Source organism: Gorilla gorilla, chromosome 1 (genome assembly GCF_029281585.2).
Source record: "Gorilla gorilla gorilla isolate KB3781 chromosome 1, NHGRI_mGorGor1-v2.1_pri, whole genome shotgun sequence".
Classification (NCBI taxonomy): domain Eukaryota; kingdom Metazoa; phylum Chordata; class Mammalia; order Primates; family Hominidae; genus Gorilla; species Gorilla gorilla.
Genome location: NC_073224.2, coordinates 99942478 through 99966071, shown reverse-complemented (window position 1 = coordinate 99966071; position 23594 = coordinate 99942478). Strand labels below are relative to the sequence as shown.

Here is a 23594-nt window from a genome sequence, read left to right as displayed (position 1 = left end):
TCCCGCCCTCCCCGCCCCCCGCCTAAACAGATTGGTTCGCAGGGACCTTTCCGTTCTCTCCACCCCTCCCGCCAAGTCAAAATATTTAGCCTGACAACTGAGGGGAGGACAGGTCTGTTGGGGAAATACGGCCAAAATACGGGGGGAGGGTGGGCCAAGAACTGAGCTTCCTCAAATCCCGCTGCGGCTGCAGCGGGTCCCGCCAACCCTTTGTCCCCACCACAGGCTTCTTCCAAGTGGGGCTGCACCGCCGGAGGGGCAGCCAGCGCGCCCGGGCTTCTGGGGAGCGCTGTGTCTAGATTCTGCTTCCCGGTGCCTTGACACCTGCGGGGTAACTTCTGGCAGCCTCGACCCAGGAGAACGTGGACAGCCCTTGGCCTCTGGGAGCCCCTCTCAGCCTCCTAGGAGGCCTCCTTGTCCTCTTTGGAGACCCCTTAGCGCCAGGCTCCGTCACCTCCTAGTCCCTTGGTTCTGACCAAGATCCCGAGGAAGAAGGCGATCACTGTGTGGGGCTCTGCCTCCGTCTGGTCACCTTCTTGAGCTCAGGCTGCTCGGTCGGTCTGTGTGTCCCTGTCTCGGGGACTTGGGGGGCCATCCGTGCTGGGGCCTTGGCGGAGAGGAGAACCGTGAGCCTCTAGGAGGTCTTCCTTCCCCTGCTCCCTGGGGCCTTGCCTGTCTCCCCGCCAAGAGAGACCCCTCTTCCCTTCGCTCTCCCCAGCTTGAGACGGATGGGTTAGTGCGGCCACGGAGGCTCGCGCGGTGGGAGGGGTTGGGACCAGCCTTCTGCTGCCCTGGGTGCTGGGGATCCCGGGGCTTTCCAGGTGCTTGGCCTCCAAGGTGCGCGGTCCTCAGCTCCACCCGCGGGCGGCTCCCGCGTCCGAGGAGCTAAGAGAAGATCTATTAATTTCTTCACGAATAAATCGATGCTCTTGTCAGGGAGGCGATCGATGTCAGCCCTGCCCTGCCTTGCCCTATCCTGCCCCGGGGCCGGCGCTGGCTGGCCGGGGTCAGGGACTGAAGCTGAGACCTGAGGCGTTGCTCACTGGGGACTGCAGATCGCACCCCCAGGCACCCAGCGCGGGCGGGGAGCTCGCGCCACCCTGTGGCTTCTCTTGGAGGCGCGGTCTTGGCTCTCCGGACTCCCTTTGGCCGGATTAGGCGACCCCTTCCGTTTCTCTGCCCCGTCTGTGTCTTCCTCCCCAGGTTCTGCGATTGATGCTTTGGTAGTCCTTTTCGTTTTCTTCCTAGAGTTCGGAGAATGTTCTACCTAACTTACTCCAAGTGACATGCTCACTCCCCTAGGCACGCGCGCCGCGAGGATGGAGCGCTGAGCCTGGGGCTGGCTAGGATGACCTGGACAGCAACCTTTCCTCAACTCAGTCATCTTCCCTCCTCCCCAAATGTAAAAATGCAGCTGCTTTAAGCTGAGAGAAATAACGTATCAGCTTCCCACCTCCGGCCTCAGCAGACACCTCCGAGGCGTTCTGCTGCGGCCCCTCAGCGTCTGCCGGAGCTGGGGGGGATCCTCGGGGAGAAGGCTGACGCTGGGGGCCCCTAACAGGGGAGGGGGCAGAGCTGGGGGCGTCAGAGAGTAGGGAAGGGGGTGGAGAAGAGGGGCAAGGCGGGGCCGGGCGGGGGCCGCTGGCTCCGCCCTTTCCTGGCGGCTGGGTCTTTAACACCGCCCAGCGCACATGTCGGGGGAGGCCTGGCAGCTGCAGCTGGGAGCGCACAGACGGCTGCCCCGCCTGAGCGAGGCGGGCGCCGCCGCGATGCTGCGAGGCGGACGGCGCGGGCAGCTTGGCTGGCACAGCTGGGCTGCGGGGCCGGGCAGCTTGCTGGCTTGGCTGATACTGGCATCTGCGGGCGCCGCACCCTGCCCCGATGCCTGCTGCCCCCACGGCTCCTCGGGACTGCGATGCACCCGGGATGGGGCCCTGGATAGCCTCCACCACCTGCCCGGCGCAGAGAACCTGACTGAGCTGTGAGTGTCCGGCGGGCGGTGGGGGGGCGCGGGGACAGGCAGGCATTGCAGTGCCCCGAGGGCGCGGACTCGCCGCTTGTTTGCTGGTCAGGCAGGGCGAGCACGGTGGAAGGCTGGCACCACGCAGTCTTCTGCGCTGCCCGGGCGTTCCTCCGCAGCCGCCGCTGCCCTAGCAAGCTTTATGGTCAGTTCCTGGATGTCCCCTAGTGTTCAGGGCAGCTGGGCCGCCGACTTCAGGGAGATCGAAGGGGGAATCTCCGTGGACCAGGTCTGAGAGAGCCTAGCCGTCTAGAAGGCGCTTTCTGGAGCTCAGCCAGAAGCCCCTGCTCTGTCCCACAGAGAAGGATGGTTACCAGCAGAGAAGTCCCCAGTTTGTCACCCTTACTGCCTTTTTCCTTTTCTAGGGGCAAGCCAGCCCCCGCCCACTTTCTTGTTATGAGGAGGCAACCCTAGCTTTTCTTCTGGAATTGGCGATTGAGCTGGCTGGCATTGGTGGGAGGCGGTGAGGAGCTGAGTGGTTGAGCTCTCCTCTTTCCATTTTTGCCATTCCTTCCCCCAGAACCCGTTGATTTGGATCTGGGAAATGGGACCCCCTCCTGGATTTTCTCTCCCCACTCCCATCTCCCTCTCCAACCTTGTCTCTCTACCTGGGGCGGGGAGTCAGGGCCCTTGCTGAGAGAGCCTCCTCCCTTTGGTACACGAAGCTGGGAGGAATCTTCAGCATTCTGCAGGACTCTGACATTCTGCAGGAATTGGTTACAAAATACTCAAGTACTTTTTAGCAGCTGGTGAAACCTATGGGAGTATGCGGTAATGACTGGCCTGGAGGTACTCAGGCATCATATGGTGATGGCTGGAAAATACTTGAATATTACATATGGCTATCATGGCCAGCAAGACATCTAGAAGAGGGGAGGAACTGCTAGAAAATCCTCCTCCTGTGGCCTGGGGTTTCGAGGGTGGACAAGGAACCTTGGCCTTGTGCTGTGATGGGCTGGAAGGTATCCGAGGTGAGGATCATCACTGTCTGGAAGTTACTTGAGCAGCTTGCAGTAATTGGCACTGAGTTCCTTGGGTATCTCATGGTAATTAACGGGAAGGCACTCAATCTCTCTCTCTAATAGCTCTAGGGAGACCAGGAGTAGAGGAGATGGCCTTGTCTTGGTCTAGGCCTAGGTCTCTGCATGATGGGAGGGGGCATGAGAGACAGGTTGCCAGTCCTAGTCCAGTTCTCTCATCACCCTGGGCCTTCAGATTGGGGTCCAGACTCCTGAGTGCTCCCCATCAGGGCTCGCATTTCCCAACTCTTTCCAAGCCCCAAGCGGGTCCAGCAGGGTAGGGATGGGAGTGGTAGGGGGAGTGGACAGGCCAGAACTGGGGACTAGGAAGCATGCAGGGTGGTGAGCTGAGATGTCCCCCTGGGTGGGGCTGCAGCCTGACACCCCCTCCCCACTGCCTGCACAGCCCCCTCCCTCCTCCCTCACCCGCAGAGCTAACGAGGAGATAATGGACTCGAATAGACAGATTGATTATGAATCCAAACGAATGAGGCAGCTTTGAGGCAGCTTTGAGCACACTGGCCTGACAGCTCCCACACACCCTGCCAGCCCACTGCATTCTCACCCCCTCCCTGGGTCCCTACAGCTTGAAAACCTCTGGGCAGGGGCTGGGGGGTGGGTAGAATAGGGACCTGGCCTCCCTCGGAGTCAGTGGAGGTTACTTTATAGGCCTCTACTAAGTCCACAGGGAAACTTAGGACCTGATCCTGGCTGTCCTGGTGGGGCCAAGGCTGGGAAGGGAGGAAAGGAGGAAGGGAGGGGTCACTTAGGCTGGTCCCGGTTCCTATAAGTTAGGGAAAGTTAGAGGGTAGAGGGGGAGAGTTCTGAGAACCGGCAGTGAGTCAGTCAGGGGCCCCTGGCATGTGTATTGTTGGGGTGGGGGGGGCACACTAACATGTCACTACAGGGCAGCCGAGTTCTCAGGAACTCCCTGGTATGTCAGATCCAGCAGCTAGGCAGGCCCCAGGGCGTCAGCTGTCCCCTAGCCCCGAATGCCTACTCATTCTTCTTTCTTTCTTGTCTATCTCACTTTCTGTAGCTCTCTGTCCTTATCTGTCTCTCTCCCTCCCCTTATCTGTCTTCCTTCTTGCCTGTCACTATCTCTCTGACCTCTTCCTGTCAGTTTCTCTTTCAGTGTCTCTGTTTCACTCTCTCTTTGTTTTTCTGCCCTTCTGCCCCCACCCTCCTTGTTGAGCCTTTCCATCTTTCTGTCTCTCTCTCTCTCTCTCTTGCTGTGTAAGTCAGCCAGTCTGTGCCTCTTCTCCCCTCCCCGACACTCTGACTGCCTCCTCTCATTGCTCCTCTCCTCTTTCCTGGGTCCCTCCTTGGGGTCCCTAACTGATAGCCTCTAAGACTCTTGCTTGATCTGCTGAAAAGATGGTAGGGGAGGTTTCGGTGGAGTAGGGGTTGCTGCTTGGGTGTGAAGAGGGGCCAGAGGCTATGGGGGTGCAGAGATATTTGTGTGTGTGTGTGTGTGTATGTCTGTGTGTGTGTGTAGTACAGGTGAGACCGGGCAGTGGCCCTTGGGCGGGCACGTTTGGGAACACACATTTGCATGAGCGCAGGCTTCGTCTGTGCTGGGTGGGGCAGTGGCAGGGATAAGCCTTGGCCTTTTGTGGTAGCAAGTGTTTCAGTACAACCTCCCACTGACGAGTGTGTGCCGGGGATGCCTGATATAAAAGCAGAACACCAATCTGAGAATGGACTTGTGTGTGTGCACGTGAGAGATGGACGTGAGCTTTGTTTCTGTGTGTCCATGTGTGAGCGTGTTCCTGCAGGCACATGTGCAGGTGCATGGCATCATCTGTGCAGATGCTTATGCCTCTGTGTGTGCGCATGTGCATACCTGGGTGTGTGCATGTGTGCAAGAGGTATGTGAGAATGTGCATATGTGTGAGGGTGTGGGGATCCATACGTGTGTGCGCTTGTGTGTTCATGCACACACATGTGCATGTGTGACTTGAGGTGCGTCTCTGTGCACATGTATGCATTTGTGTGTGCACGCCTGTGTAAGTGTGTATGCAGGTCTGAACAGGTGCATATGTGTGTGCATGTGGCATGTGCATGTGCATTGTGAGGGAGTAGCTGGGTGGGCATGGGAACTCAAGTGTGAGCCTGAGCCCTGTGACTCCCATCCGCTCTCCCCACAGCTACATCGAGAACCAGCAGCATCTGCAGCATCTGGAGCTCCGTGATCTGAGGGGCCTGGGGGAGCTGAGAAACCTGTGAGGGAAATGGGGACTGTGGGTGTGGAGCTCAGCATGGGCCTGGGGGAGACCAGAAGGTCAGGGAGGGCTCAAGCATCCGAGGGCCTGGGAGGACCTGAGAGGCTGAGCACTGAGGGACTGGGAGAAGTCAGGAAGCTCAGGGCTTTGAGGGGTCTAGAGTAGTTGAGGAAACAATGAGGGGCCTGAGGAGGGGTAGGGGTTCAGCACAGGGGACTGGGAGGCTGGGATGGGCAGGGAGGGCCAGGGGCCCAGAGTAGCTGAGACCTGGGGACTGATCCTCCTGCACCCTTCCCCAGCACCATCGTGAAGAGTGGTCTCCGTTTCGTGGCGCCAGATGCCTTCCATTTCACTCCTCGGCTCAGTCGCCTGTGAGTGTGGCCAGTGCTGGGCAGTGGGAGTTGGGGAGGACACCCAGACTTGGGCTGCTAATGGGCTTGGCTGTCCCCGGGGAATGATTGCGAGGAGGGCCCAAGCCTGGTCAGGGAAGTCACCTCACCATTCTCCTGGGGCTTCCTTCCATCTCCCTCAGGGATGGCATGCTCTCGCCCCTGACAGCTAGAGGTCCTCCTTGCCACCTCACTTCCATGGTCCATGCTGCAAGGACACTTCTCATAGGTGCCTGCCCTATCTTTCTTCCCAGGGCTCAGATACACACCAGTGCAAAGGCAGCAAGCGGCAGGAGCAGGACTCCTGGGTTCTGGCTGGGACTCTGTTTCCCAGGGACTCATTGACTTGGCCCCTAGGACATCCTGGGAGCTGGGGTGTTAGGTCTGCCATTTGTCACCCTCCTCATTCCTGGGAGTCATAGCTATCCCTCCTGTAGAGCAGTGGACCCCAACTTTTTTGGCACCAGAGACTGGTTTCATGGAAGACAATTTTACCACGGATGGTGCGGGAGGAGAGGATGATTTCAGGATGAAACTGTTCCACCTCAGATTATGAGGCATTCGTTAGATTCTCAAAAGGAGCGCACAACCTAGATCCCTCACGTGCGCAGTAGTTCACAGAATCTAATGCTGCCATTGATATGACAGGAGGCGGAGCTCAGGCGGTAATGCTCACTCACCACTGCTCACCTCCTGCTCTGTGGCCCGGTTCCTAAGAGACCACATATTTGCCCTGTTTATAGCCCCTCTTCCTTGCTGTCCTTCTCTTTTTCTTTAATTTATTTTTTAAGAGTCAGGGTCTCCCTCTGCTGCTCAGGCTGGAGAATAGTGGCACTATTACCCATCTGTGGCCTGGGAATTGGGGACCCCTGCTGTAGGACAGAGAGGGTCATGGGATGGGCAGGAGAGACTATCAGAGTCCCTGGCAGCCCCTCCCTGGCCTTCTGAGGGCAGGAGTTCAGCTCCCCTGTCCCCCAACATGAGCAGGCAGAGAGATGGGAAGGATGGTGGGGCTGACATTCATGGAGTTATGCAGTGTCCTCTAAACTCTGCTGTGTCCAGCAATTTAACAGAGCAAAATAAAGTGATGTCACATCACCGTCTATGCACTGGGGCTTCAGTTAAAAACGTGCTCAATGACACTTCACGATACTTATGTCAATGAATCTTCACAGTCAACCTGGTGAGAGAGAGAGTGTTCTTGTCCCCATTTCATAGATGAGAATTCTGAGAATCAGAGAGGTTGAGTTTCTGGACTGAGGTCACACAGCTATAAGTGGCAGGATAGAACTTACACCTGCTCTAGCTGGCTCTAGAGTGGGTTGTGTCTTGGTCCCTATGTGGTGGTACTTCTCCCACCCAGCCATCACAAATTCTAGGTTGGCTACGAAAGAAGAGGGGTCAGGATAGGCCCCTCAGAGGCAGAGGGTCCCAGCAGCGGCAGCCTGGCACAGGGCACAGGGCACTGGGGCTCCTACATCATTTTCCTGTGTGGCCTGGAGCCGGGCCCCTGCTGGGCTCACTTTTTCCATCCGTACAACGAGGGGGCTGGGGGTGTGGGGGTGTGGGTCCTTTCCTGCCTGACCTTTTAGTCCCTGAGGAGGGCCCGGAAGGAGGAGGAGGAGGGGACCTGAGGAAGTGCGTTGAGTTCCTTGTGGTCAGGTAGGGGCAAGGGAGTGGCAGCCTCAACCCTCCCCCTCTTCCTCTGGCCCCGTCCTGGGCTCTGTAGGGAGGGGAGCACAGATGGAGCCCTTCCCCCAGCTGTGGCCTCAGCACTTTGCCAGCTGGGGCCAAAGCAGTGGGGGAGGGAGGAGCGGCTGTTCCCTCAGATCCCCCTCCCTGGGGTCTGGAGAGGGGGTTAAGTGGGGTTAACCCTTGTTGTCCCAGGGAAAGGAGTGGGACTCAGAAAGTCCCCCCACCCCCCACCCCACCATCTACACACACTGCCTTCCAGGGCTGGTTCTGGTTGCCTAGGCTGGGGCGGGGGAGCCAGATGTCAACTTCTTTCTTGGCTCCTCCCCTCCCTCATTCTGGGTCAGAGTGAGGTCGGGTCACTCAAGGGGTCTGTCTTGCTGTGTCTCCACGCCCGCAGGAATCTCTCCTTCAACGCTCTGGAGTCTCTCTCCTGGAAAACTGTGCAGGGCCTCTCCTTACAGGAACTGTGAGTGGGGGCACTTCCAGGGGCAAGAGCACCAAGTGTGTGTGTGCCTGTGTGCACTTGGGTCTGTCGGATGACATTGGGTCACTGTGTCTGTGTGACACTGCTGGGGGGTCTCTTTGGGGGACTATGTGCATGCCAGTGAAACCCCCATCAAAGCAGGGGCTGCAGGACTACCCGTTAAGTGGGCTACTGCCCTAGGGAGCTGGCCTGGATGACTGTGTGTGTGCTGGGCCTGGCTTAGCAGATTACAGGCCCACTGTGTGTCCAAGGCACATCTGCCCACATTCCCAGGGCACCCTGCACAGGGGTGAGTGGGGCAGCAGGGGTCCATGTGTACCTGGTGGGCACTTAAGGCCTCTGGGTCACTCTGGGGGGCTGTGCCCTTCCCTCCTTGTCACCATGCTGAGAGCCCTTGCCTGGTTTCTCATCCTGGGGAGCCTGGGGTGAGGGAGCCCCATGCATCCCTCAGACATCAGCTGTCTTGTCTTCCACTTTCTGCATTAGATTTCTTTCATTTTTACATTATTTTTTCTTTTTGTAGAGTTGGGGTATTGCCATGTTGCCCAGGCTGATCTTGAACTCCTGGGCTCAAGCCATCCTCTGCCTCGGCCTCCCAAAGTGCCGGGATAACAGGTGTGCGTCACTGCGCCTGGCTTATTTCTTTTCTTTTCTTTCTTTCTTTTCTTTTCTTTCTTTCTTTTCTTTTCTTTTCTTTTTTTTTTTTATGAGACGGAGTCTTGCTCTGTCACCCAGGCTGGAGTGCAGTGGCACAATCTCATCTCGGCTCACTGCAAGCTCCGCCTCCTGGGTTCATGCCATTCTCCTGCCTCAGCCTCCTGAGTAGGTGGGACTACAGGTGCCCGCCACCATGCCTGGCTAATTTTTTGCATTTTTAGTAGAGACGGGGTTTCACCGTGTTAGCCAGGATGGTCTCGATCTCCTGACCTCGTGATCCGCCCGCCTCGGCCTCCCAATGGCCTATTTCTTTGAATAACATCCTGTTACTGGAGTCAGAGAGAAAGACCTCTGTGTCCTCCCTTTCACCTGTAGACGGTCCTCCCTGCTGCCTAACTGCTCCCTCTTATCCCCTGTGATCCCTCAGGCCCTTTCCTTGACTCTGTTGGTGTCCCCCATGCCCCCCAGGGTCCTGTCGGGGAACCCTCTGCACTGTTCTTGTGCCCTGCGCTGGCTACAGCGCTGGGAGGAGGAGGGACTGGGCGGAGTGCCTGAACAGAAGCTGCAGTGTCATGGGCAAGGGCCCCTGGCCCACATGCCCAATGCCAGCTGTGGTAGGTGCCGGGTGAGGGAGGTGGTGTAAGGGGTCTGGGGAAGAGACCTACCTGCCTGGGGGAGAGGGCACTGAGCAAGCACTGAAAAGGCCTGGGGAATGTGCATTGGCAAAGGCTGGGGAAAACTGCCTGGGGTGACATCGCCTGGGCTCCGGGTCATTGAGGAGGGTGGGGGGAAGGAGCAGCCCCGCAGTAGAGTTCTGGGGCCACTCCCAGCTCTAACACCCCTTGGCCCTCGGGCATCCTGGGTGGCCAGGTGTGCCCACGCTGAAGGTCCAGGTGCCCAATGCCTCGGTGGATGTGGGGGACGACGTGCTGCTGCGGTGCCAGGTGGAGGGGCGGGGTCTGGAGCAGGCCGACTGGATCCTCACAGAGCTGGAGCAGTCAGCCACAGTGATGGTGAGAAGACCTTCGCTGGCAGCCCCCAAGAGGTCCAGGCAGAGCACAGGGGACAAAGATGGGGAAAGAGAGACACACTGTGGAGGAAAGAGACAACGAATAAGGAGCACACTGAGGCTGAGGGACGGACAGAGATGGTTTAGACCCACAGGGCTCAGGCCTATGCTCTGGGGCAGCCCAGGGCACGCACACACCCTCAGGGTGGGCACTGACCCAGCAGGGACCCCAGGCTACACTTGAAGCCCCAGGACTTAGAACCCCTTTCTGGGAACATGGTGTTGGCTGCAAGGGAGAGGGTCACAGAAACCTTACATGTTGGAACTGAGAGGAACCCAACAGACCATCCCTCCCGTACATCACTTTTCTCTCTCCTTCCTTCCTTCCTTCCTTCCCTCCTTCCTTCCTTCCTTCCTTCCTTCCTTCCTTCCTTCCTTCCTTCCTTCCTTCCTTCCTTCCTTCCTTCCTTCCTTCCTTTCTTTTATGGAGTTTCGTTCTGTTGCCCAGGCTGGAGTGCAGTGGCGCGATCTTGACTCACTGCAACCTCCGCCTCTCGGGTTCAAGTGATTCTGCGATTCTCCTGCCTCAGCCTCCCGAGTAGCTGGGAGTACAGGCACGCGTCACCATGCCCAGCTCATTTTTGTATTTTTAGTAGAGACGGGGTTTCGCTATGTTGGCCACGCTGGTCTCAAACTCCTGACCTCGTGATCCACCCACCTTGGCCTCACAAAGTGCTGGGATTACAGGCGTGAGCCACTGTGCCCGGCAGATCACTTTTCTATATAAGGAAACTGGGACCCAGGGAGGAGGCACAATATCAGTTGTACTGCATCCGGGATGAGTTCTCGGGGGTATCGTGGTCTTTTTTCTGGAGATTCTGGAAGCAGCATCCTCTTGGACATGTGATGAACGTATTAGTAAGGGAGGCATAGGTCTGGCTCCAGCTCTCTCACTAATTAATTCTGGGAATGACTTTCAGAAAAATCCCTTAATCTGCCTGCACTTTGGTTTTCTTATCTGTAAGCTGAGAAGGTGGACATCATGGCCTTCTGATGTCCTGCCTGCCCCTGGGCATTCTCTGGCCTCTATCTCTGTTATCCAGACATGCCTTTGGACATCTTCCCAGGCCTTACCCTTTGTCCTTAGGCTGGCGATGGGCAGATGAGAGTAGCCACAGGTAACTCAGTCGGCCTTGTGGACGAGGTCAACAGCAGCTGACAATGGGCTGTGCCCACCCAAAAACCTGGCTCCACCTGGGCAGGAGGAGTGGATATGCAGGGACCAGGAATGTGTGCCTAGGGGGCTGGGAGCATGGTGTTTAGTTGGGGAGCCTTCACTTTGGTGGGAGAGTCCACCCCAGAATTGCTGGAGGCCCCTGGAACCATGTTGAGGGAGGTGCCACTGGGGCACTGAGCAGGGGGCTTCAGACATGGTGGAGGGACAACTAGCCACTGAGCAGCTCCTCCCTGCTCCAGAGAGCAAAGCTGCCTAGAGTGAGTAAAAGAAAGGGGACCAGGCAGAGGCCATACCCCTGCATGGAGAGACCTTAGATCAACTCTGTTTGGGGTGATTCCAGGATTTGCTTTCTCGTTGGGAGACTTACATGTTTGCTACCATCTGTGTTTTCTAGAAACTACCTATACAAAAGTCACTCCCTACTGGGCACAGTGGCCCATACCTGTAATCCCAGCACTTTGGGAGGCCAAGGAGGGATAATCACTTGAGACCAGCAGTTTGAGACCAGCCTGGGCAACAAGGCAAGACCCTATCTCTTAAAAAAAAATTGCACCCTAAATGGGTTAAACGGAGGAGAAGAGAGGCTGCTCTCCCTCAGTTAGGAGGATAAGGGGTGGCAGACCAGCTCAAGGGGAAGAGTTATTGGCCCCACAGTAATTGGAGGGGATGGGAGAGCCACGGGAAGCAGAGAGCAGGGCAGGGCTTCCCCTCGAAGTGGCTGGAACCCAGAGCTTGCACAAAAGGCTGGAAACTCTACTGGAAGCTTTGAACTCACATATTCCAATGGAAGCCTGGGGAAACCATATCTCCTATGGCATGTGGTCAGAGGATTCCACGTTTATGAAGTTTTCGGATAAATGAGATTTATCCACCACTTCATTATTTTCATTTTGTGAAAATCACTTCCTAAAATGTCAGAAGATAATTTGTCCACCTCTTCAGCTTACAAAACAAACAAAAAACCCATAGTTCAGCAAGATGAAGAATTGTCGTAAGATCATGTAACTTACACATGACAAATCCACGGTTTCCTAGGAAGAGAAACTCGATCTGATTCAATCCTGACGATGATTCAGAATCAAGTCACTTTGCCTGTCTAACCTCACCCATGGTCCTCGTCTGCTGCAGGAGGCGATACCGCTGCTGTTGTTTCTACCTGCTGCTGTGCTATTTGCACCATCTCTTTGTTTCTGATCTTCCTTGGGCTGAGACTCAGTTTGTTAGAACTGTGTGTAAAACAGGAATGAATAGGCAGTGAGGTCCTAGTGGGGTCTCCAACGAGCTGTGTACAAATTTGGTACTTGGGATGCGTGACATCTGTTTAGCTGCTCAGATGGCTGGTTTTAGTTTCAGTTTGGGATATTTTGTGCCTATTTTGAGGCTACTGGTTAGATCTTAGATTTTTCAGATAATTAAATACGTGATCCAGGCTGGGCGCAGTGGCTCACGCCTGTAATCCCAATACTTTGGGAGGCCGAGGTGGGAGGATTGCTTGAGGCCCTGTTCAAGACCAGCCTGGGCAGGACAGTAAGACCCCGTCGCTACAAAAATAAAACATAAAATAAAAAAAAATGTGATCCAGGAGATAGTCAACGAACAAACCTAAAGGAGGAAGGCCATTCTCTGCTACATTCTCTCCCACCCCTCTCTCCCTTCTCTTCCCTCCCAGCCCTCCTCTGCTTTCCATCTGGAGCCAGAGGGGCTCTCCAAAGACTTCAGCCCCAGCCCCAAGCTGGCTAAAGCTCCTTCTTATTCCCCCGTCTCTTTCCTGATCTAGAAATCTGGGGGTCTGCCATCCCTGGGGCTGACCCTGGCCAATGTCACCAGTGACCTCAACAGGAAGAACGTGACGTGCTGGGCAGAGAACGATGTGGGCCGGGCAGAGGTCTCTGTTCAGGTCAACGTCTCCTGTGAGTCTCAGTGGCAGCTCCTGCACCCACCCACTACTCATCTCTTCTTCCCTCAAAAGAGGATGTAGGGTGGGGGGCTGGACAAAAGGGTGGGATGTGTGTCTCCACAGCTGATCCCTCCCAGCTGTTTCCAGATTCCCATGAAAACCTGATCCTTCGGGGGAAGTCCTGGGGTCTTGTCAAGGCCAGAGGGACGGAGATGGATTTCTTTCTGGCCCCCTGCCCGAGCCTTGCTACCTGAGGCCCTCAACGCCAGATGCCCGGCTGTTCCCACTGCTCCGAAGTATTTTTTCATGCCCGTCCCTCATCGGGTCCTTCTCCCCGCATCCTAGTTTCAAAAGAGGAAATTCTCCTCCTGAGTTCCTCTTTACGCTTGCTGCCTAATTTCTCTAGATCGGCCAACAAATTATCTTAAATATTCTACTTTACATCAGTTTTCTTCTTTTATTGTGAAATATACATAGAAATGTGCAAAAAATATATATACTTTAAACAATAATTACTCTTACCAGCATCACGGAAGACCCCCCACCACCCAACACCTCTCCCTGTTCGCAATCCCATCCCACTCTCCCATCTCATGTTGACTTTTATCAGGATAACCATTTCCTTGCTTTTAAAAATAATTTTTCTCAAATATGCTTTCCCATCGGTATCATTTAGTTTTGCCTGTTCTTGTACATTATATAAATGGAATCATACTGCGTGTATTATTTCGTATCTGGTCTCTTTCATTCAACATTATAAGATTCATTCATGTTAATGGGAGTTGCTATATGTAGCTCATGCAATTCATTGCTAAATAGTATTCCTATGTATGAATGCTATATTATATATATATATATTTATTTATGCATACATACACTTTTTTTCTATCATTGAGGGGCTTTTACTTTTACCAGATTGGGTCTATTTCTTATTTTTTTTTTTGAGATGGAGTCTCGCTCTGTCACCCAGGCTGGAGTGCAGTGGCGCGATCTCGGCTCACTGCAAGCTCCGCCTCCCAGGTTCACGCCATTCTCCTGCTTCAGCCTCCTGAGTATCTGGGACTACAGGCGCCCTCCACTATGCCCAGCTAATTTTTTGTATTTTTTTAGTGGAGACAGGGTTTCACCGTGTTAGCCAGGATGGTCTCGATCTCCTGACCTCGTGATCCGCCTGCCTCGGCCTCCCAAAGTGTTGGGATTACAGGCGTGAGCCACCGCACCTGGTCCAGATTGGGTCTATTTCAAACCCATATCTTTTTTCAAAAAGTGTGTGTGTGTGTGTGTGTGTGTGTGTGTTTGAAGAGATGGGGTCTCAGCCTGTTGCCCAGGCTGGAATGCTTTGGGATCATAACTCACTGCAGCCTTGAACTCCTGGCCTCAAGCAATCCTCCCACCTCAGCCCCCTGAGTAGCTGGGATTACAGGAGCAAGTCACTGTGCCTGGCTTTTCCCCAAAAATTTAACTGTATATATTTTTGGCTGGTTTGATTGTTAGGGCCCCTGACCCATCTTCTTCAGTTTGGTTACACTGACTTCTTCTAGATTCCTTACCCCAAAGACTCCATGTTTAATTGTCACAAGCTGATACCCCACTCCTGTGGGGCTGTGACTTATTTATGGCCCACCACTTATGTTCTTTAAGCCTCTAAATTTTATATGCCTGCTGCCTGATTTATTTAAAATGTATTGTCAACTTTCTTCAAAACGTCTCTTCTTGGTGAATTTCCCAGGGCCTGCTGACCTGTTTCTCCCAGGCCTGCCCTTTGATTTTGGGTTCTACTCGCTTTGCCCCTGGACTTGTCGGGTGTGTGCCAGGCTCCCTCCAGCTGCGCCCTGACCTCCTGCTGTTGCTCTTTCTGGCCCACAGTCCCGGCCAGTGTGCAGCTGCACACGGCGGTGGAGATGCACCACTGGTGCATCCCCTTCTCTGTGGATGGGCAGCCGGCACCATCTCTGCGTTGGCTCTTCAATGGCTCCGTGCTCAATGAGACCAGCTTCATCTTCACTGAGTTCCTGGAGCCGGCAGCCAATGAGACCGTGCGGCACGGGTGTCTGCGCCTCAACCAGCCCACCCACGTCAACAACGGCAACTACACGCTGCTGGCTGCCAACCCCTTCGGCCAGGCCTCCGCCTCCATCATGGCTGCCTTCATGGACAACCCTTTCGAGTTCAACCCCGAGGACCCCATCCCTGGTGCGAGGGCCATCCTGAACCCTGCCCCCACTCCTGGGCTCCTCCTGGGTTACAGCCAACTTCCTGCTATAGCCCTGACCCCAGAAATTGGAGTGCCTGGTTTGGGACAGAAAGGAGTCTGGAGTCCTGGTGTCCAGCTGTTCTGGCCTCCTTACCCTCTCCCCAAGCCAGGACTCCTGAACTCCTGAGCTATTCCGTCCTTGTAGGCTGGCTGAGGAGACAGCCATGCAGCAGGGCATCATGGCCCAGCTGGAAAAGGGTCACATGCATCTTCTTCCTTGAGGCCCAGCAGCCCACCTCCATCCCCCCTCATCCCATGAACGAATGAGTCCCAGAGTAGGCAGGGGACTCACTGCTTTCCTCCTCCCTCTGACTGCTTTCTCTCCTCCCTCTGACTGCTTTCTCTCCTCCCTCCTGCTGCAGTCTCCTTCTCGCCGGTGGGTGAGTAGCCCAAGGTGGAGGGCAGGTTCTGCCTGGTCTCTGGAGCTGAGGCTGGGGCAGAGGGTACAGCTGAACTGATCCCTGAGAGACCAGCTGGGGCCAGGGTTGGGGGGTTACTGGAGGCTACAATGTGCGCCAAGGCTCACCCCTCCTGCCCTGTGTCCCTACAGACACTAACAGCACATCTGGAGACCCGGTGGAGAAGAAGGACGAAACACCTTTTGGGGTGAGATAGGAAGTAGAAGCTTGTGCAGACTTTGGGACCGGGAGGCTGGGTAGAGGCTCATCTGCATGTCATTTCTGGTCAGAGCAGGGAGATCACTACCATCTGGCCTGAGCTCTGACGGCCACCCGCACAGCCACTGCAGGGGTCCCCAGGGGAGGATGAGGCAGGTCTGGAGACCTGGCTCCGGGCTCCCATGCAGGATGAAAAAATGGCTTGCTACAGGAGTCTCTGAGAGTACAGGAGGAGCCCCTGGATCTAACTACCCCTGCCCCTGACCAGGTCTCGGTGGCTGTGGGCCTGGCCGTCTTTGCCTGCCTCTTCCTTTCTACGCTGCTCCTTGTGCTCAACAAATGTGGACGGAGAAACAAGTTTGGGATCAACCGTGAGTCGGGGCTGCAGAGGGCTGTCTGTCTGTCTGTTCTCCTGGCTTTGTTTCCCACTGGCTCTTCCTGACTCTGTCTCTGTCTGGGGGGCTGTGCACATGGGAGTTCCAGGGCGTGTGAGTGTGTTTGGGGTATAAATGAAGGCCTGGCTGTGAGGCTTGTGAGTGTGAGTGTGTGTGGGAGTGTGTGTCGGGCTGGTGCTGGGGTAGTTTCAGAGGCGGCAGCTGCTAATTGGTGGCTGGATTGTAGTCAAGCGTTAAGTGGGTCTGGGAGGTCTGGGCTCTGTGGGGGTGGAGGGGGAGTTCTTTGGTGCCCATGGGGCCAAGGGTGGGACAGGAGCCAGCACAGGGAGAGGCGGTGGTGCCCCCTTCCCCCTGCCTGCTGTCTCGCTCCCTAGCTCCTCAGTGTCTCCCCTGCAAGTTACAAGGTGGGGGTGACCAGGCATCCTGCAGGCAAGGGTGGGCAGGGCCAAGGTGTGGGCAAACCCCTCCATGCGGCTGTGTCTCCTCTCTAGGCCCGGCTGTGCTGGCTCCAGAGGATGGGCTGGCCATGTCCCTGCATTTCATGACATTGGGTGGCAGCTCCCTGTCTCCCACCGAGGGCAAAGGCTCTGGGCTCCAAGGCCACATCATCGAGAACCCACAATACTTCAGTGATGCCTGTGAGGGGCTATGCTGGGTCAAGGGCAGGGGCGAGTGTGTGTGTGTGTGTGTGTGTGTGTGTGTGTGTGTGTGTGTAGAAGCCCCTAGGCCTGAACGATCCCTCCCTTTCTCCCACCCCTCCCCAGCCCTATTCCAGCCATAAGCCCTGTCATATTCTTCTCAGGCTGAGTCCAGCCTGGCTCTTAGCTGCAGCCCCTGCCCAGAGTCACAGCTAGCCCACACCATGTCCTCTCTGGGCAGATGCAGCCCCACACTATGACATGGGGCTTGGTGAAGGGGTGCAGGTTGAATTTTAGCCCCGATGCAGTCCCTTGTCTGGGCAGCCTTGTGCAGCACACAGCCCTGCCAAGACAGTCCCCGCTACAACCCCAGCCCTCCCAAGATTGGGGCTACCGTCTGACCCTGCAAGCCCCCTCAGGTGTTCACCACATCAAGCGCCGGGACATCGTGCTCAAGTGGGAGCTGGGGGAGGGCGCCTTTGGGAAGGTCTTCCTTGCTGAGTGCCACAACCTCCTGCCTGAGCAGGACAAGATGCTGGTGGCTGTCAAGGTGAGACCCTGCCCAGGGGGTACTGCTGGCCTGGGTCCCACCCCCAGGAGCTCCATCACATCAGGACAGAGTGGGGGGAGATGCAGAGGGCTGACATGGCTGGATACTGGGGTGGGCGGGCTGCCCTGGATGAACAGCAGTGAGGGCTCGGCCCCCACTCAGTCCTGTCGCTGCCACTTCCATCCAGGCACTGAAGGAGGTGTCCGAGAGTGCTCGGCAGGACTTCCAGCGTGAGGCTGAGCTGCTCACCATGCTGCAGCACCAGCACATTGTGCGCTTCTTCGGCGTCTGCACCGAGGGCCGCCCCCTGCTCATGGTCTTTGAGTATATGCGGCATGGGGACCTCAACCGCTTCCTCCGGTACCAGCACCTGGCCTCAGCGCTGGCCCCGGCCCCTGGCTCTGGGCCCTGTCTTCCCTTCCCTATAGACATCCCTGCTTGTCTTTCAAACCAAGGGGAGACACCAAGAAAGATCAGGAAGGCACATTCCCGTCCCCAAGGAGCTCTGAGATGGTAGACGAGGCAGATGTGTGAACGTAGGGGTGACTCTTGCAAAGGGCAAGTGTCAGTAGTCAGGGAGGTTGCGATGGCAAAGGCCGTGAGCTAAAACTTTGGGGTGGGTGGGCTTTGCAGAGGGTGTATGTGCATTTGTGTGTGGCACACAAAGGCCAGGCCTGTAAGGGTAGCAGTTTAGATAACGACAGTAACAACGACAGTAACGAACATTTATCAGGCACCTTCTATGTTCCAGGTGCTATGTTATATACTTTATTATTTTTTATTTTTAAAAATGTATTTGTTATGGTTATTGTTTTAGAGTTGGGGTCTTGCTCTGTTGCCTAGGCTGGAGTGCAACGGTGTTGCAATAATAGCTCACTGCAGCCTCAAATTCCTGGGCTCAAGCAATTCTCCCGCCTTAGCCTTCCCAGTAGCTGGGACTACAGGTGCACACCATTGCACCTGGCTCTACAATTTGTTCTTATTATGGTTCTATGTGCTGGTACATATATATCTTGTACAGTAATATAAATATGTATTTATTTTTTATGGCCTCCAAGCATATATTGCAATTTACACTTGAAGCAAGTTACAAAAAATTCATTTCTTTGGCTTCGGACAGAACAACTCTGATGTATTTATCTATTTGTGCTGATAATTTTAATAACTTCGAGAAATGTGCCTGTTTCACAGATAAGGCTTAGAGAGGTTCAGTGACTTGCCCAAGGGCACACAGGTAGTGAATGGCCCAGGGGTGATGTGGCCCCAGGCAGAGCCCCTACTCTCAGCCCCTGATGTGATGGTCACATGTTCCCTCGGTCTAGTCCTTCTCTGATGAGATCACCCCTGGGAGGATGGGGCAGTGTTTGCAAGGCAGGGAGAAGAGCAGGGTTTGGAATCAGCTGCCACTTATGAGCTGAACCTTCTTTGCCAAGTAGCTTTCCTCTCTGACCTCACTTTCCTCACCAGTAAGAGGGACAGTGTGGGGGCTGTGGTTCTGGATGAGCAAGCGCTGTGTGGTTGTCCAGTTGATGGTCATGATCTGGTCCCCAAACATCCCTTTGGGAGTGATGGGTCATTCATGCAGTCAGGCTGCAGGACTCAGCTAGGAGAGACCCCTGAGTCTTGGGCTTATCCTGTGGACCAGGAGGGAGCCCATGCAGGGTGTGGAGCAGCAGGCGAGGCCAGACCCAAGGTTGAGTGTGGAGGAGGATCGGCACAGAGGAGCCCAAGAAGGCCAGGGAGGAACCTATCTCTTTGCTCCCAGACATGGCATAGGCTCAGTGCTGGTCTTGGGGACACAGGCTAGGGAGATACCAGCATCTGGGACCCAGGCTGTGGGAGACGAGGCTCTAACTGCTGGATGGAACACTGGGGCAATCAATGGAGGGAATCATTAATGCTCAGAGATGAGTCTGGAAGACTTCCCCTAGGAGGAACCATCTGTTCCTTCTCCCCTCCAGGCCTTTGTACTTCCAGTTCCCTCTGCCTGGGGCATTGGGCCTCCCTCCCTCCATAGAAAGATGGAGACAGACACACAAACTGTACCCCTCCCTGCCTCAGCTCCCTTCGAATGTCTTCAGGACTTGAGTCTCAGTTTAGGTGTCCCTTCCTCTAGGAAGCCTTCCCTGGCTTTTTCCATTCCCACCCGTGGTGCCTGCCAGGTGCCCCTCACACTGCACTGCCATGACCTGCTTATCTGCATCATACTCTGCACTGTAGCCCCAGTGCTTGGCACACTGGAAATGTTTAACAAATGCCTCAACTAAACAAATGAGGAGAAGATTGGCTAGTAGGAAAGGGCATTTTTGCAAAGTGATCAGTTCAGGCAAAGGTTCAGGAGAAGGAACATTGGGGAATATGGATGAGTGACTAGGACTGACCCGAGTGCTCGCTCTGGGGAGAAGTCGGGCATCCTGGACACCTTCGAAAGGAAGGAAGACCCCGTAGGAATGGCTGGACACTGAGGGCAGAGGGAAGAGAGACAGGACAATCAAGGACTCCCTGGTTTCAGGGTCTGCCTGGGTGGGAAGGGTCCCTTCCCTGAGGCAGGGGCAGGCTTGGGGAAAGACACCGAGCTCCAGTTGGCAAGGGCTGAGTCTGACATGCCTATGGCAAGGGATGTAGGGGCCAGTGGGCATCTGGAGTTCAAGGAGCTGCCAGAGAGGAAGGCATGGATGTGGGAACCATGGGCTGTCTCTGGTGGGAGCCCTGGAGGTGGGCACACCTGTTCCGCTCCTCCATCCCACCCCTCTGGACAGCTGCCTCTACTGTTCTCTCAATCCTCCACTTCCAGGCCCCCAGTCTCCTCTCCCATCACACACGGCTGCTGGGGATCGCCTTCCTCAGGCTCCTGGGAGTTCTATCCTCCCAGCCTATCCCCTCTTCTTTTCTTGTTCACAGATCCCATGGGCCTGATGCCAAGCTGCTGGCTGGTGGGGAGGATGTGGCTCCAGGCCCCCTGGGTCTGGGGCAGCTGCTGGCCGTGGCTAGCCAGGTTGCTGCGGGGATGGTGTACCTGGCGGGTCTGCATTTTGTGCACCGGGACCTGGCCACACGCAACTGTCTAGTGGGCCAGGGACTGGTGGTCAAGATTGGTGATTTTGGCATGAGCAGGGATATCTACAGCACCGACTATTACCGTGTAAGGGTCCTTTGTCCCCAACGCCTTCCCCTGCATCCAAACTGTAGACACCCTGGATCCCAAGACCACTGAGAGCCTGCCCTTGCTAGGATGGCTGCATGGGTCTGAGATTCCCTGGCTCTGGTTTTCAACCTACCTCCTCGGCTCCTGGTGGAGGGGGCTCTGTCTCCTTCGCTATCCCAGACGGAAACAGTACCTTCGGTTTTTGCCTCTTAGACCTGAGTGCCACTACTGTTTGTTTATTTATTTATTTAATTTATTTTTTTGAGACGGCGTCTCACTCTGTTGCCAGGCTGGAGTACAGTGGCACGATCTAGGCTCACTGCAACCTCCGACTCCCTGGTTCAAGCGATTCTCCTGCTTCAGCCTCCCGAGTAGCTGGGATTACAGGCACGCGCTATCACGCCCAACTAATTTTTGTATTTTTAGTAGAGACGGGGTTTCACCATGTTGGCCAGGACGGTCTCGATCTCCTGACCTCGTGATTGCCCACCTCGGCCTCCCAAAGTGCTGGGATTACAGGCGTGAACCACCGAGCTTGTGTATTTATTTTTAATGATGGGGCTGGGGCAGGCTGTGTCTTGACGGGCTGTCCCAGGCGCCCCCGGAATTGATGCAGCGCCCGCCCGTGGCAGGTGGGAGGCCGCACCATGCTGCCCATTCGCTGGATGCCGCCCGAGAGCATCCTGTACCGTAAGTTCACCACCGAGAGCGACGTGTGGAGCTTCGGCGTGGTGCTCTGGGAGATCTTCACCTACGGCAAGCAGCCCTGGTACCAGCTCTCCAACACGGAGGTCAGCCCCGGCCCATGGTCACCGCTTGCTGGCCTCCCCCTCCCATGCCCCTTCAGGTTCCTTTTTCAGGGAACTCAGTTCCCCTTCTGCCCCTCTGCCACAGCCTGTTGGGGGGCCCTTTCCAGCGCCGTGCCCACACTGTGTCCCCTCCACCCCGGCCCTGTTCTTCTCTTCCTCCCTTATTCTTGCCTTCACCTACTGTCCTAAGCCCAGGCCCAGTTGGCCCCTGGGGGAACCTCAAAGTGCTTTGTACAAGGAGCCCAGACCCCCATCCCTAGCTGCACTTTATAGACCTAAGCAGGAATTATCAGAGTGGAAGGGACCAGCACGGGGAGAGGAACCCAGCACAAGAAGGCCCAACACTGCAGCAGGACGGCTGGAGGTTAGACTGTCAGAAGGACAGTCCTACCCCCTCCCCCTGCCCTCCTAGCTGGCCACAGCCAGAGCAGGCCCCAGGTGTTCTGTCTCCCAGAGCAGCTGCCCCCACCCCCTGCTTGGCTCGCAGCTGTCAGTTTCCATTTCTCCTCCTAATGCAGTCTGCTCCCCAGAGGCTGGTGGGGTGGGGGAGAGGGTTATAGATTTTAATTTTCTCAAGCACTGAGAGAAGAAATGGAATTAGTGCCGCCCATAACCCAAGTCCTCTAATAGGGAGGGGGGAAGAAGGGGAAAAGAAGCTCCAGGCCCCTTCTCCAATCACTCCCTGCCACCCTTTCTCCTTTGGATTCCTTGGCTGCTTTAGCAGTTCTTCCTAGAGTCTAACTTTGATTTTTCTTGCTGCAGTTTCTTTTTGGGAGAGCTAGTCCCATAGAGTGGTATCTATAGAAGGGAGAAGTAAGGATTGCCCTCTTCTTTAAAATGAAAGCCAGCTATTTTTCAAGCCCTTTAACTACAATTCTGCTCTATTTTCTTTTCTCTCTCTGGAGCTGAGAGTCAGAGGGCCCTTCTCCTCCTCCTTTCAGCCCCCAACACTAAACTGATGGATTGATAAATACCTCAGCCCCTCCCCTTCCTCAACCCACCTGGCAAGTCTTAGGATCTGATCCCAGTTTTCTGGAAGCAATCCTACCCCAGCCCAAGCTTCCCAGAGTCGAGCCTTAATCCTTCTCACTTCTCAGTGTCAGAGCAGAAATGAATCTTGGGGTTGACTGTGTCCATTCGGGTTATTAGCAGCTAAGAAGCCCAGACGAGTAGTGTGAGCTGCCTTGGGAGCCTCAGTGAGGGCACTGGGACTGGCCTCACTCTCTTGCCTCCAGCCTAGCGTGCTTTCTCCTCTGTCTCTCCGGTGGCCCCAGGCAATCGACTGCATCACGCAGGGACGTGAGTTGGAGCGGCCACGTGCCTGCCCACCAGAGGTCTACGCCATCATGCGGGGCTGCTGGCAGCGGGAGCCCCAGCAACGCCACAGCATCAAGGATGTGCACGCCCGGCTGCAAGCCCTGGCCCAGGCACCTCCTGTCTACCTGGATGTCCTGGGCTAGGGGGCCGGCCCAGGGGCTGGGAGTGGTTAGCTGGAATACTGGGGCCTGCCCTCAGCATCCCCCATAGCTCCCAGCAGCCCCAGGGTGATCTCAAAGTATCTAATTCACCCTCAGCATGTGGGAGGGGACAGGTAGGGGCTGGGAGTAGAGGATGTTCCTGCTTCTCTAGGCAAGGTCCCGTCATAGCAATTATATTTATTATCCCTTGGCTGTGTCTCTTGCCAGTTATTGGGATGACGTCGTTCCAGGAGGGAGGCATTGGGATTCAGGTAGGGGGACAGCTCTCTGGGATCTTCCCCCACTCAGGTTCCCCTCAGCTGCCTACCCCTACTCCATGGACCTGTCACTCTCACCTTTGACTATAGTTTGGATCCCATTCCCATGGTCACCTGGCTCACCTGCTGGTGAGGCAGCCTCTGGTCAAACTTCCTAGACTTTGAGAGCCTAACTGTCAATCTTTGTAGTTCATGTTCAGGAAGGCTGGGCTACAGTGGAAGGGGTGGAAGTTAGATGTACTGGTAGGATGGGAGCGTTGATGGGGTGTCTTCCTTGTATTGGTGTGTCCAGGACAGAGCAAGCACGCAGCAGCAGATGAGAGAGAAACGTGTGTGTGTGTGTGTGTGTGTGTGTGTGTGTGGGCGGGGGGGGGGGGGCAGGAAAGGGAGGGAGCTGGACTAGGGATTGATGGAGGCGGGACCCCTTGTTCCTGCCCCTCTGTTACTCTTTTTAGCTCTAGGTGCTTTGATTAGCATCTGGAGGCCAGGTACTGCGTAAAGAGGCTATTTCCTAAGGACAAAGCCATCTCCCTGTCCCATTCTGTCTAAGGGAGTAGGTGAGGTCTCCCCTGTCCTCTGTCCCTTGGAACACCACTGGCCTTAACTGAGTGGTCTGAGGCTCTGTCAGCAGCACTGAGACTGGGCCCCCTCATGTCAGGGCACCTGGGCCCTGTCTCCACCTTCCCTAACCCAAAGGCTTGCATTCCACCCAGAGCCAGGGAGGAGCAGCTTCCCCGCCACCCTCAGCCCTATCACTTCCAATCACCTGTCCAGTTCCTGCAATAATGCAAGCTTCCCATGGCTCCTCAGGGCTAATCA

The 23594-nt window shown here is 55.7% G+C and overlaps 1 protein-coding gene across 2 annotated transcripts; it reads left to right on the top strand.

Annotated features, from left to right (window-relative positions):
* Positions 1-1669: 1669 nt before the first annotated feature.
* Positions 1670-22708, top strand: NTRK1 (neurotrophic receptor tyrosine kinase 1). Of its 2 annotated transcripts, XM_004026994.4 has the most exons (16): positions 1670-1981; positions 5190-5264; positions 5564-5635; positions 7746-7814; positions 8958-9103; positions 9360-9502; positions 12513-12645; positions 14499-14825; positions 15437-15492; positions 15772-15874; positions 16390-16536; positions 16956-17086; positions 17274-17446; positions 19988-20228; positions 20864-21022; positions 22315-22708. In XM_004026994.4, the coding sequence occupies exons 1-16, from the start codon at positions 1692-1694 to the stop codon at positions 22498-22500; spliced, it is 2451 nt and encodes an 816-aa protein (XP_004027043.1). In that variant the 5' UTR covers positions 1670-1691; the 3' UTR covers positions 22501-22708. The 2 variants fall into 2 exon arrangements, with proteins under 2 accessions (XP_004027043.1, XP_063550007.1); XM_063693937.1 differs by lacking the exon at positions 22315-22708 and having other exon boundaries at positions 20864-21286.
* The last annotated feature ends 886 nt before the right edge of the window (positions 22709-23594 follow it).